The 14,693-nt window shown below is 37.9% G+C and overlaps 1 protein-coding gene across 1 annotated transcript in view; it reads right to left on the reverse strand.

Annotated features, from left to right (window-relative positions):
* Skap2 (src kinase associated phosphoprotein 2) overlaps positions 1–14,693 on the reverse strand; it is a 155,694-nt gene that overhangs the window by 58,067 nt on the left and 82,934 nt on the right. The window contains exons 5-6 of the mRNA XM_036182949.1: positions 3,446–3,523; positions 2,421–2,504 (exon numbers count right to left, since the gene is read on the reverse strand). Of these exons, the coding sequence (XP_036038842.1) occupies positions 2,421–2,504; positions 3,446–3,523 (162 nt within the window). The remainder of the gene's footprint in view (positions 1–2,420; positions 2,505–3,445; positions 3,524–14,693) is intronic.

Here is a 14,693-nt window from a genome sequence, read left to right on the forward strand (position 1 = left end):
ATGGAACATTGGCCTCTGGAGAGAAATATCAATACAAACACTCCTTAGGGTTTAGGAAGATTTGCTGGCTTTGACCTAACATTGCCATTAGTAATCACTGACCCTCGGGACATACAGTGAGAAGCCTGACTAAACCAAAGTCACAGTATTTGAAACTTCTTCTTCTGAGTCTGATGGAAAAGGGCTTTTTCTCTTTGAGAAATGGTAAGATTTTTATCTAAACTCGTAATAGTATAGAAAACTATGTCATTACATAATGGTAATACACATCAGGGCCTGTGACAATTTAACTGACACCCTCAGCTACAGCAGGAGGAGGAAGTCTGAGTGCTGTAAACTGTGACCACTTCACAGGTGCCATTATTACAGACACCATGCTAATGACAGAATCCAGACTGGCCACTACATCCCAAAGTCATTAGGCCAATCAGCAAATGGTGAGACCAACTTCTGGTATTATATAAAACTTCAAATTTATCTGAAATAGAATAATTTCATCTGCACATTGTTCTAATAAACATTACTCATTTCTTTCTTTCTTATTTTCTCTAAGGACAGAGTATTTATTTCAGAAAATTTTCACTGTTTTTTTGTTTTGTGTAAAATACATACAAACTTGCATATATATGTGTGTATACTACTTATAAAAATTAGTATATATTCATTGTATAAAACAATGATTTCATAATACATCTTAATCATATCTACCATCTAGGCTATTGCTTATCTCTATAAGCAATGGCTTCTACTTTAGAATATCCATCTTCTGATCTGCTTTCCCTTGAAAAAAAAAGGAAAACTAGAAATGTGTGTGTGTGTGTGTGTGTGTGTGTGTGTGTGTAAAATTTCATTATTTTGCAGCTTCACTTATTCAAATAAGAAAGCTAAAATTATGTGTATTATTACTAAATTTGTGCACTGGCTAATAAATGAAGTTTATTAACTAATACTAATAAAGTATGAAGTTGTAGAGTGTTAAAGTTAACACAGGTCTGTAGTAGTCACAAGCTGAACGGTAAACAGGCCTGCCTTTTACCACTCTGAGAATGGACATTGTCCTTTGTTTTCCTAACACTAAAGTAAATGGGATAACTGCACAAGGCTGGATCCATGGATATGCCCAGGGCTGATGAGGGGCCCATAGGGCCCTGCTTCCTGAAGACTCATATGCAGTTAATGGTTGATGGCAGAGGGAGGGACATTTTCTTCAGTGGTGTAGCCACTGGCAAGGTGACCTTGCTGCTGTAACCCTAATGAGACTTGGGGAGGAGAAGAAAGGGAAGAAGAGGAAGAGGGGGAAGAAGGAGGAGAAGGAGGAGGGGAAGAAAGGGAAGGAGGGGGAAAAGGGGAACAAGAAGGGGAAGGAGGGGGGAGGAAGAAGGAAAAAGAGGGCGAAGGAAAGGAAGGAGGGGAAGAAGAGAAAGAGAAAGAGGGAGGGAAGAAGGAGAAGAAGATGAAGAGGAGGAAGAGGAGGAAGAAGAGGAGGAGGGAGAGGAAGAAGAGGAGGAGGAAAGAAGGAGAGAAAGACAGGAAAGAAAGTAAGGGAAGAAGAAGAAGGGGAAGGGAAGGGGAGGAGAAGGGAGAGGGAGAGAGGGGAGGAGAAGGGAGAAGAGAGGGGGAGAGGGGAGGAGAAAGGGAGAGAGAAGAGAATGCAATCCCACGCATCATGTTCCCAAATGAAATGTCACGGTGAAAGCTGTTATGTGTAAGGAATGGAGGAAGCCCTGGGTGAAGTCCTGAATAAACGTGAACTGTTGACATATGCATAGCCATGCCAAGGACCGAGACCTCAGACACATAGGAAATTGACGAAATTGTTACTCAAGCCACATAGGTTGTGGCAATTATGTACAATTGATATACGATAATACAAACATTATCAGTAAACAAAGAGGCTATAATGAGCCTACTTCGTTAAACAAGTTATGCTAGTTGGCTTGCTTAGGTAGATAGATAAACTGCTTAGACAGGGCTGGGATTTAGCAAACTCAATACACGTCTGCTTTTCTGTTGGCATCTGTAAAGTCAGGCTAAGAAGTACTGTATCCACTACATTTTATATGAAAAATATATACTACTTTTCCTCTCTTCAAAAATTTTTATCTCATATCATCATGGTCCTCATTTTTCTCAAGTTCTACAACTGTAGCCCAGATAAACATTTACTAAGGTGAAAAGCCATATGAGCGAAAATGATTTTACTTTCTTTTATAATTCATAAAAACATAAGTGTGTTAAGTTTTAGGGTAGTCCAGAATCCAGAGCATTTGTCAAATAATGAAAGATAATTATAAATTAATCTTAGGTTATAATTCTCAAAACTTCTCAGTTCTTTTTCTATTTTGTCCTCTGTGCATTCTGCAGGAAAATGGTCACAAACTCGAGCAAAGGAAGCTGATGTAAGCAAATGCCAACACTACCTTTATCGCTCCCGTAATAATAGAACACTGTTTTGCTGAGAGCACACCACCGTTTCTGCCATTCAAACCCCAGGAAGCTGTGATCTGGAAAAAAGCAGGATGTGCGGTGAGATACTAGACATGGCTTACATAGTGTCATTTCCTTACCACCCAGGGAAGGCTAGCTAATACACGTTCTGAGCTTCCTCGTACCTCTGATGCTAGTCTATACTGTCCATCCCAATGGACAGGCAGCAGCAATGGATAAAGTCCAGCAGAGCTGGGGCCACCACACTTACGACCTTTTCAACTGTCTGGCCACCAAACTTTCCCGACATAGACAGTCTCAAAAGGCATCTGACTACACATTCTTGATATAGCTGACCCATGAGGTCTGATTTTCTCAAATTTGTCACAAAAGGAAAAGGGGGGAGGGTTGACTTGGATCATTTCTACTACCTCTTTCAGCTTAAAAAGATTAAAAAAAAAAAATTCAACTGGAATATAATCAGAAGGTCTGCAGTGCAGCTAAGGAACGCTGCATGGTCATAAAGAGTCCTCCTGCTTTCCTCTCCCCATATCACAGCACCACCCCCAGATGTCATTTTATTTTGGTGCTGAAAGGGGATGACCACCTGGCCAAGGCACAATTACCAAGGCCAATGGAGAGGGAACGTTGAAATGAGTAACGGCAGATGAGATGTCAAGCTGTTCTGAACCACAGCAGGCCAGTATGTGCTAATTGTGAGAAACTCCAACCTTGAGAACACAGTCGTGGCCTGAAGCTTTCCCAGAAGATGTAGGACACTGCTCTTGAATCACTTACACATACCCCATGTTGCATTGAAAGCCAGATCTAATGCTTTTCAAGTAAAAACTAGGTAAAACTGAAAGTGACGTTCATGTTTGGATAAGGTCACCGACATTTTCTTACATCCTTTAACTGCCTAAAGAGAACACTGCTTCCATGAGTATGCCACAAATACATTTTAGCTTAAGATGGAAAAAGAAACAGCTTTCATGTTGTCATTAGCCCTACGGCTCACCTTTTCTGCGTTTTTCCAGGTAGCCGGCCTTTAGGACAAAAGGAAGGTCCTGGGCTGCAATCGGAGGAAACTGGTTTCCTGTAGGAAGTGAAAGAAAGAAAAACCGTGGTAATTCACTTTGGAAAAGCCATGCTGACCTCACCTCATTACCTCAGTGTACCTATAATTACTGCAGTTATGCAAATCAGACCTGGCAACCTTACTTCAAATCCACCCCATAGGCTCCCTTCTCTCCTCTTGTAAATCTTGGGTTAAAAATAAATAAATAAATAAACAAATAAATAAACAAATAAATAAACAAATAAATAAATAAATAAATACTTGTTCCTAAATACAAATGCAGTATATGTTGCAGCTGAGTTATCTCAAAAGGGTGATATTTTCAATCTATATTTAATAAACACAGAACTATAACAAATAAACACAACAAATCCCAGCTAGAGAGGTGAGGAATTTCACATGAACCACAAATGCATCTTTACATTTCTATTGGATTGGCTCTTCAAGAATCTAAATGCCATCAACTCTTACCTGTCTATTCTTACTACCATAAGCTGAAACAAAGCGATTTTCCTCTAAAATGAAATACAGTGGTTGTTTCTGAGGCCACATCAAATTCTCTTTCCCACCTCTAAATTTACAAAGCAACCCTAAGTCAGAAGGGTATGAGTCTGCTTTATGCTTTAGTTTTTATATAAGGCATTTACGAGTCTAAGACTAGATCATCAGAAGCAGCACAAACAAACAGTCAATTTCTATGAAAAACTTAAAGATTAAGCTATAAGTTAAAGTCAGTTAGAAACTCATGGGAATATGTGACAGGTCATTCAGTAACTTCACTGGTGTGTTGGAAATTTCCCCAGCTCTTTACAAGAATGATAACTAGACAGTCGACAGATGAATAAGTAAATAAATAATTTTTAAAACATCATATAGAAATTATATCTAAGGGGACAACAAGTTGGGTCAACCATTACGTTAACCAAGGTATTGTAGAACACCTGCGTCTCACTGAGTAGCAGTACCACAATCTTTGTACTTTCACTGGGCAAATATATTATCATAACACAAAACAAATGTTCTCTGGGGCCACTGAGATGGCTCAGCAGGTAAAGGTGTTTGTTACCTGATGACCTGAGTTTGATTCTCAGGAAGCACAAAGTGGGAGGAAAGAGCCAGCTCTTGTGGGTTGTTCTCTGACCTCCACAGAGTGTGTGGACACATGCACACACACACAAATAAACACAATAAAAATTTAAATGTCCTCCAGATTTAAAGAGGAAAACAAGTCATTTTAAAGGGAAATACTTTATATTTTTTTTTATTTTATGTGTATGAGTGTTCTGCCTCCATGCATGTCTCTGCACCATACGTGCACAATAAGACTGAAGGACAGAAGACAGTGTGGGATCCCCTGGAACTGGAGTTACAAATGACATAAGCTTCCATGTGGGTGGTGTACAGCTGATGGTAATAAGGCTGCTCCAAACATGCTGCAGAGTAAACAGGTCACTTTGTATCCTCATCCTTCAGCACAGCTTACCTTCAACAGATCAAAAGTCTATCCTGGATCACAGCAATTTTTAAAAAGCTTGAAATATGAATTAAAATCAACACAAGTTCTGACTTCTTAGCTCTATGTTAGTGTCTCACTCAGTTTCTTCTCTTGTACGAACAGGTGTCAAGGGATCAGAGGGATTCAAAGACCTTTCACAACAGACATCTCGGATTCATTTCCTCCTCATGTTTTTATGAGAAGGTTGGCGGCCAATTTAAATACTAGACTTGGGAGGACCTAAAACCGCTTTCACTACTTTACCATTAACAGGTCATTATGGTATTATGGGCCTCACTGTCACATTTTTATAGTTGTTCAATCTTGACTTCATGCAATTCCTGCTAAGTTTCTGAGCGTCGCCTTTGCTGACTACGGTTTTCGTTTTATTGCTTGGCATTTATATAGTCTCCGACATGAACACTAAACCTTCCAGCTAGCATAATCTTCCCACCACTTACATACCATGAAAAATTCCTGTTGGTATTGGAGAAAAAGGAGATTTTTAGAGACTGTTCTTTGCTCATGTGCTCTCTCACTGAGTCAAATCTTGGATTAGTCAAATACTGTCACCACAGGATGAGACTATTTCCTTGAAATGCAAAAAGTTAAGGATAAACTCCTCATCAATCAACTGTGCCCCCCAACACTAACAAACCTATGGGCTAATCCAAACCTTTTATTAAAATACTATTTTTATTAATGCTTGAGAATTTTATACAACATATATGATCATATTCACCACCTTCCTATCTCCTTCCAGATCAACACACATCTCCTTTTTGTTTTATTTTAACAAATTTATGCTGCCCAAATACTCCTGGTTGTGGGGTCTGCCCTGGAGCATGGCTCACCTACCAGGAGCCACACCCTTAAAGAAAGCTGCCTCCTTATCCCAGCAGCTATCCACCATCAACAGCTCCTCAGCTAGTAGTGGGGTTTTGTGTCCACTGTCCCACCAATCCCCATGGAGAATTTTGTCTCGCTTGAGCTCAGGCAGTCTTGGCATACTGTCACAGCCACTGGTTAGTTGATATATGCACTGTCCTGTCATGTCTGGAAAATACCATTGCATTGTAGTAAAAATGAAAAGAAAGGAAAGAAAAGAAAAAAAGAAAGAAAATTATAGGTCATTCTCTCTGTTGAATATAGATGAAAAATTTTCTTAAACCCAATGCAAGAGCACATTACAAAGATTATCCACCATGATCAAATCAGCTTTATCCCAGAGATGCAGGGGCTGTTCAATATATGTAAATCAATGAATGTAATCCACCACATAGATTCAAGGACAGAAACCACATGATCATCTCATTAGATTCAGAAAAGGCTTCTGACAAAATCCAACATCTCTTCATGATAAAAGTACCAAGAATCTAGGGAAGCAGGGGACATATCTCAACATAATAAGGACAATACACAATAAGAACCCACAGTCAGCATCTTGCCAAACAGAGAAAAACCCCAAAGCATTTCCACTAAAATTGGGAACAAGACAAGGGGGTCCCCTCTTCCCTCTCCTGTTCAGTATGGTGCTTGAAGTCCTAGTTAGAGCAGTAAGAACAAAGGACCGAGATAACAGGGCACAAATAAGAAAAGAATTAAAGGATCCATATTTACAGGAGATGTGGTTCTACACATAAAATACTCCACCAGAACCCCCCTACACCTGATAAACATATTCAGCAAAGTAGCGGGATACAAAATTAGCACACAAAAATCAGTAACCTTCCTATACACCAACAGCAAGCATACCGGGAAAGAAGTCAGGGAAACAGTAACATTCTGGAAAGCAAAAACAAACAAACTAAAACTAAAACAAAACAACAATAAAGCTTGAAATAAATCTAAGTGGAAGACTTGTACAATAAGATCTTATCCAAATCCTTTTAAATTCTTCATTTTCGCACTTAAAGTCCACAAATTGAGGGAAAGAGTCCTTCCCTTATCTCTTCTACACTCCCACGATGAATCTGAAAACAGGCCTGGTCATTTGGTAAATATACTCATTTCAAGAAAAAAAAATATTCACTTAATGCGTGTTTGATATTTGATGCACATCACACAAGGCTTCATTTTTTGGAGACTATCACCTCATTGCAGGTTGAGAACACTTTCCTACTCATCCATTCACGAATACTTGTCTAACTTTTCTTAAGAAATGGCCTCAAAAGTGCTCCCAACCCTAGGTAACTCCAGTTCCAGGGGGTATGACATCCTCTTCTGACCTCTGTGCGCAGCAGGCATGCACACAGTGCATGGTCATACACACAGGCAATCAGACACACAATTAAATAAAGAAATCCTAAAAAGACACCCTGCTTCTGCAAATCCGCTTAGCCTCTCTGAGACTCAAGTTTCCTCATCTAAGGCATGAAAAAACTCAGGTCAAATCAACTCTAAAGCTGTCTCAATTCCAAGACTCAGGAATATATCTGCAACCGTGTTGCTCACGTGCTCTAACAAGGACTAGTCCAAAATGTGGAATGTGGAAACTCTTTCTCCCACACTTTATTCTAGGTAGAGCAATTAGTGATTTCTCCTATAGCTAACACAGGAAGAACTGCCTTATATCATTGCAAAGGCTTAATTTCTAAATCAAATCTTAGCCTGAAATGTCTGTAAAACAAAGTAAGCATATATATTAATTTTTATACTCTACGTGGGTAATTTGGACTCTGAAATCATCTTATCATGTTTTGGGTAGCAAAAAGGAAGCTATCACATACTCAATGGACATATCAAATAGTAGCCTCTAAGAGAATACCTGGTGACTGAAAGGTTTTGCACAATCCCTCCACAGAGCTTGCTTTCTTTACCACTGTTTCTTCTTTGGGAGGCATGAGCTGTTAGTACACCAGTAATGGTGACTAGAGAGGCTACAGTGCTAACTTCCTGCACTGAACATCGGGGAAGGGTGCAGGAGCAGCTCACAACCCAGCTTAGACACAAAGATGGTCCACTTTCAGTTCTCAGAACCACAGAATTCCCATCTGTTAGTAGACACTATGTAAAGCAGCAAGGCACTGTGAAAGCCACAAAGCAAAACTTGACCGCCATTAGAGTAATTCCAGTTTGCCTTTATTAACTATACCTCATGAAATGAGTATTCCAATAGCCTCATGAGAATTCTATTATGCCCTCAATCAGCCTGTTTGGGACCAAAGAAGACAACAGCCATCCATGCTATAGCTAATGTATGCAGAAATGCTCATGAATATGAGCCAAGTGATTAAGTATTTGCTCAAGGGCCAGTCAAAAATGTCTACCTTACACTAAATAGTTGTTTGTAGCTACTATTAACTTTCATAGATATCTACCAAAATATACAAAATTCAAATGGCAAGAGTCCAGGATAATTAAGAAAAATCTGAAATCAAGTATGTTCATCAGTAACCATGAAAATAGCTGTCAAAAAGTCATGTGCCAAATTATACTGTCCACTGGGTTCCACTGCCTGTCTCCACCCACTTAGAACTGCTTCTTCTAAGTCAGAGATACTCAGGTGTCTAACCAGAACCTCAACTGAAGATTGCTGTTTTAGCAAATATGCAATATAGGATTGCTGTCCCTCTCTCACAAAAATAACCTTTTTTACTTAGATGTTAAAGATTGCTGTAAGATTTCTGATTTTTTTTTTTTGGCCTAAAAAATAGACCGTTAAATATAACATATTTGCAATAGATGAAACTTGTTTCTTACAGAAGTTAAAATATGATTTTTTTATCCTTAAAATCTAATTAGTGATTTATGCAAATTCTGCAAAAAAAATCATTTGTTCTCAGGGATGATAACACAGAATCAAACACTTAAACATAAACCGCAGGTTCACTTCAGAGACAAAAACTACTATTTTGTGTGTTCATGGTATCAGGAACCCCCTATGTTCTTGTATTTTGGTCAACTAAAAGCTACATTTCAGTAATAGAGCTTTACATTTTACAGATAGCATCTAAAATAAAATTTCACCCTCTACATAGAGTAAATCCTGAGCGACTTTTATATGGCTGTATTTTTTCTTTTAATTATTTATTTATTTTGTTTTGTTTTGCCTGTGTGTATGGCTGTGTGAGGTGTCAGATCTTGGAGTTACAGGCAGTTTCCAGCTGTCGTGTAGGTGCTGGAAATTGAACCCAGGTCCTCTGGATGTGCAGGTAGTACTCTTAACTGCTGAGCCATCTCCATCTCTCAAGCCCCCTTACACACCTGTATCTTAACCATTTGCTCTGTGAAAAAAAAAAAAAAAAACCCAAAAAACTGAATTCAGAAAACAATAGCCTTTCAAAAGTCAATACTGTATAAGCATTAAGAAAATAAGATACAAACTTAAGCTGGGCAATGGTGGAGTATGCCTTTAATCCCAGCACTCGGGAGGCAGAGGCAGGCAGATCTCTGTGAGTTTGAGGCCAGCCTGGTCTACAGAGTGAGTTCCAGGACAGCCAAGCCTATACAAAGAAATCGTGTCTTGAAAAACCAATATAAATAAATAAACAAAGAAACAAAGAAACAAACAAATAAATATAGAAGTTTAAAATGGAAAACATACTTTTCCTAAGTTACAAATATATCTCCACCTCCTAAAAATTTTCACAAGCCTTCCACATGTTCCGCAATTCCATTTATACAATTATTGTGGGAGTTTTAATGTCCGTCTTCTTCCCCACAATGAAGGTGACACAGGTCTGAGAGTTATCTTAGAACCCTAGTCAAAACATCAGGCCCTCTGTTCATGAACCTTAGTTAATAGTTTGTGAGGAAGCAAGGTAGTAGATCTCACTACCTTTTGTTCTCAAATCTTTTATTTATTTATTTATTTATTTATTTATTTATTTATTTATTTATTTATTTATTTATTATGTATACAGAAGAGGGCGCCAGATCTCATTACAGATGGTTGTGAGCCACCATTGATTGCTGGGAATTGAACTCAGGACCTCTGGAAGAGCAGTCGGTGCTCTTAACCTCTAAGCCATCTCTCCAGCCCTTGTTCTCAAATCTTTAGGGCAAACTACAGAGAATTATAACAGGGATGTAAAAAGATAACATATAAGATAATCCTTTTAAAGGGTTGGGCATTATTATTTATAAATAGCTTATTTACCATAAATCCATTGTTCTTCACTTTTAAAAAATAACAGCTACAGCAAAAATTAAAGCAATAAACCACTCAGAATTACAACTTAAAAATTAAACACTTTTTTTGAGATGGAGTCTAACCTAGCCTGGCTTGGATAGGTTATGTAGAAGAGGCTAGAACCAAAGCTACACTCACCGTGCCTGGCGGAAAGCTAAGCACGTTTATTTGCATTCCATCTACAGATATCAGTAAGAGAAACAACTGCTATATGAAAAAATAAGTTCCTTATTATACTGATTAGGAGAAATAAAACCATATCTCAATTAACTTAGTAGTCAATTATTTATTAATGTGCATTTTGTACCTTCTCCTGAATATTACCTAAAGTAGACAATATGAATATGATATGCATTTCAAATGCCAAATGCAGACACTGATATTTATCCCAAGGAAGACATAAGAAAGCAATGATGACATGTCTACTGTGTGGACTATCTTCCCTGGAGGTGACAGGGCCACCACTGTGATCTCTTCTTCTGGTTAAGAGCTGTCATACCAGAACAACTTCAGCACAAAGGATTAATTTTTTGTTGTTGTTTTTGTTTTTGTTTTTTGAGACAGGGTTTCTCTGTGTAGCTTTGCTCCTTTCCTGGATCTCACTCTGTAGACCAGGCTGGCCTCAAACTCACAAAGATCCACCAGCCTCTGCCCCAGCCCCTTGCAGTGCTGGGATTAAAGGCATGCGCCACAAGGGCCAGCAGGATTAACTTTTTAAATGCCAAAGCTCACACCTTGGAGAGCTGCACTGTTTGCTAATGTGCCAGGTGACAACAACGTGGCTTCATGTAAACAGTGGTGGTCAGCCTCACTTGAACATCACACCAAGTGAGAAAGCCCTGGGGCTCCTCTGGGAAAACACTGGAGGAGGTGGCAGTCAACTGACTATTCACCACTCACAAATCTCTCAAAAAGCCAAAGTATATGCACTCACTCAAATCCCATGAGCAAATATGGACCATGACTTACACCAAATCAACTAAGAATAGTGATAGATACAATATTCTATTATACATTTTTCCAAGAACTTGGCTGTAATTAAATCATGTCTGTATGGACCACGATGCATATTCTTAATGAAAATAGAAGTTATATAAATTTATATGAATAATAAATTCTCTGTTTCCTTAATACTAAGGTAAGTCATTAATTAAATCAAAGAGCTGAATTAAGTTTTCATGTAGGCAGTGTTAAATTTCACCCAACTGGTGCTGGAGAGACAGCTCAGAGGTTAAGAGCACTCACTGGCTGCTCTTCCAGAGGACCTGGGTTCAATTTCCAGCACCCACATGGCAGCTCACAAATGTCTGTAGCTCCAGTTCCAGGGGATCTGACACCTTCATACCAATGCACATAAAATGAACTTTAAAAAATTTTCACACAACCAAGTTCTAATGAACAATGAAAATGTAAAAAAGTTTTTAAAAAGAACCTCACAAATTCTTCAGCATATGCTGCTATGGCAATTTAATATTTGGTTTGCTTATCTGTTACCAATCTAAGAAAATGGGTATGATATTATAATTCCACACATGAGTAACTGGTAAAAATATTAGTTTATCAAATGATGACTCTTTCAGATAATGAAAGATATTTGCATAGATGCCACATGAATTCCTGCAGATACTTAAGAAAAAGATAAGCAGATCAACAGAAAAATAGGTTAAAAATCTGAAGCAATTCAGAATGAGAACAGAGTCACTGTAATGACTTGCTATCCTGCCCCAGGACTCCCGCCTTTACTGCTGAGTTTACTCCAGAAGTTCAGAAATCACAACTGCCTTCGGATTAGCATCTGGGACAGTGTTTGCTGGATAGCGCTCAATGGGAAATCAAGCATCTCTCCAACTAAACACTACCATGGAATTCCACCATTTAACTTATGTGGCTGGCAAGTTCTACAACAGTGGACAGAGCGAGAGGAGACTGTGCCTTCATGAGGTCCTATGGACAAGAACCCTAAGAACTCAACTAAAAACCTATCCTACAAAATAAACCACAGTACCTAATATGTGCCACAAGAGAAACACTATCTGTGGCAGGAAAAATAAATGAAAATGCCTGTCTAGAGAAAGTGATACTTATTTTAAATGTATAGGCATTTAAAATAGAGCAGAACTAGAGAAATATAATATAGAAAAATCTATACTATACAGGGATATCCCTAATGCTTGAGAGATAAACACAGCAACAGAACACACAAACTGATACACACTTTTCAATTTGAAATACAGGTTCTGTATTTTATATATTCATACAATGCAGGAAAAACACACCCACAACTGTTTGCAGTTCTAGGAACTAGAACTAGGAAGTAGGCTATTTGGGGAAAGTTAAAAACATTTTCTTTATTAGAATTATGAATTACATATTTCTACATAACACAATTTTTAAATAGAAAATAAAATTAGTATCTTAAGTAATTTTAATTATTAAAACCATAACCAGACAACTACACCAATAAATGTAGGAGATTTGACAATACTGGTTCAAGTTCACAGTACCATAATACAATACATAATACAATATGAAAACAATCAGCCTGCTCTAGGAGAATGTACACAGAGCCAGCTGTCTTTAGCTAATCCACATCTCACATGTCCACACAAGTTTGCACTCTGCCCGGAAGGTGAGACTGCTTTACTATTCCTAAGGAGCACACCCCTTCCTACTACAACTAATGGAAATTGTCCAGCTTGCCCCTGAAGACAAATCTCAACTCTCTAAAACTTTCCCAACTGTAACATAAAAATATCTGAGGCAAAACAAAATACCTGTTATATTTAAAGACTAAAGAATATATTCTTTTCTAAAAGATAATTCTTACCAGTGAATTTTAGAGTTATTTTATCTATTTTTAAATTTTTATTTTATTTTTATTAATTTTTTAAGTGACATGAAAGCAATGGGCTTCATTCTGGCATTTCCATACAAATGTGCCATGATATCTTCTAGTGTTTTTAATTTTTTTCCGAAAAATAAAGTGAATTTAAATTTGTTGACATAGGTTGAACATTCCTAATCTGAGTTCTAAAATGCTACAAATTCCAAACTTTTGGGTGCTATGATACCACATGTAGAAAGTTCCACACCTGCCATCAGAACACAGGTGTAGTAGATAGACACTGCATAAAATTACCCTTGGGTTATGTGTATAAGGTGTATATGAAACTTAAATGATTTCATGTTTAGACCTGAGTCCAAGTCCCAAAATATCTCATTACTTATGTACAAATATTTCAAAATCTAAAAGAAAAGAAAACAAAATGGAAACATTTCTTTGTCTCAAGCATTTTGGAGAAAAGGTATTCAACTCATTTTACACAAATAACAAAATGATCTATGGTTTTCGCTGTCTCAACTTAAATGTCTTCAAACTCATGTGAATATGCATTAAAAATTGTGCCAGGTTTTAACTGGTATTCCAAATTCCATCTGGGAAATGAATTTTATAGCTAGGCCATAAACTTCTAAAGTCCTGAAGTTTTAATAGATATGCTGACACAATCTTAAGCATAACAGTTCTAGCAACTGCTGTGGTAATAAATCTGTCTGTTTCTATTATGCCTGTGACAAATCCATTAATATGAATGATGTCCACTTCACACAGCACACTCCACAGCAACTGCTCAAGTTATGTCATCTCCATTCTGAGTAGCAAATCAGTAATCAATATTTGTAAAAGCAGCAGCTAATCCTTTGTAAAATCACTGCTTCTGTGATTGAAGAGTTTGTTCAAAGCACACAGTTAATCCCTCTTCATCTGCTTGAGTCTTCTATTCATCCCAGCCTCTTACTGTGCTGGCTGCAGCAGATTAATATATCTCCACACGCTAAACATGACCTGACAGTTGACACTGGGTAGTGCTGACAGGCTAAGCTCTACAAACACTGGCCTTTCAGAAAGAAAGGAAACTCAAATTAACGTTCAGAAACCCCAAGTTTACAAACAGGCTTACCACTGCCTCCCCAACTCCAATGCCAGACTTATTGAGCCCCAATGGTGTGAGCCCCTGATCTTGGTGCAAGCAAGTCTTCAAGCTGGCTCTAGAATAAACTAGTTTATTCATAAAGCCTGTACTGTTCCAGCCTTAAAAGGAGAGATGCTCACATGGTGAGAACTACTGAGAGAATTCTCGGGTGTGAAGTCGGAGGGACTGATCTCAGCTCTTCCAAGTGCACCACTGGAAGAACTCCCACAAAGAAAGGACCTTAATGGTTAATACAAAGCTCTTCACACTGAGAACTGATTATCAATATAATAAAACATCTGTGGTAAAAGAAACAGATATAAATGCATAAAGCAAAATTTACTGATTCCAGCAATCCAATCACTCTTAAGGAAAATATTAAATGTTATTTAAAGTCCCAACATAAATTTCTGTAACAGTTATTTCGACTGAGATACTCTGTGCAACCTTAATTGGAGCTCCTTCAAACAAAATGCAAATTCATGTCAAATTAAGAGCATAGAGAAAAATTATTTTCAAACCCAAGATAAGGAATGAAATCAATTTTTTAAGACAACATAAACAGCTCCTTTATATAAACTGCTTGTC

This window comes from Onychomys torridus, chromosome 3 (assembly GCF_903995425.1).
Source record: "Onychomys torridus chromosome 3, mOncTor1.1, whole genome shotgun sequence".
NCBI classification, from domain to species: Eukaryota; Metazoa; Chordata; class Mammalia; order Rodentia; family Cricetidae; genus Onychomys; species Onychomys torridus.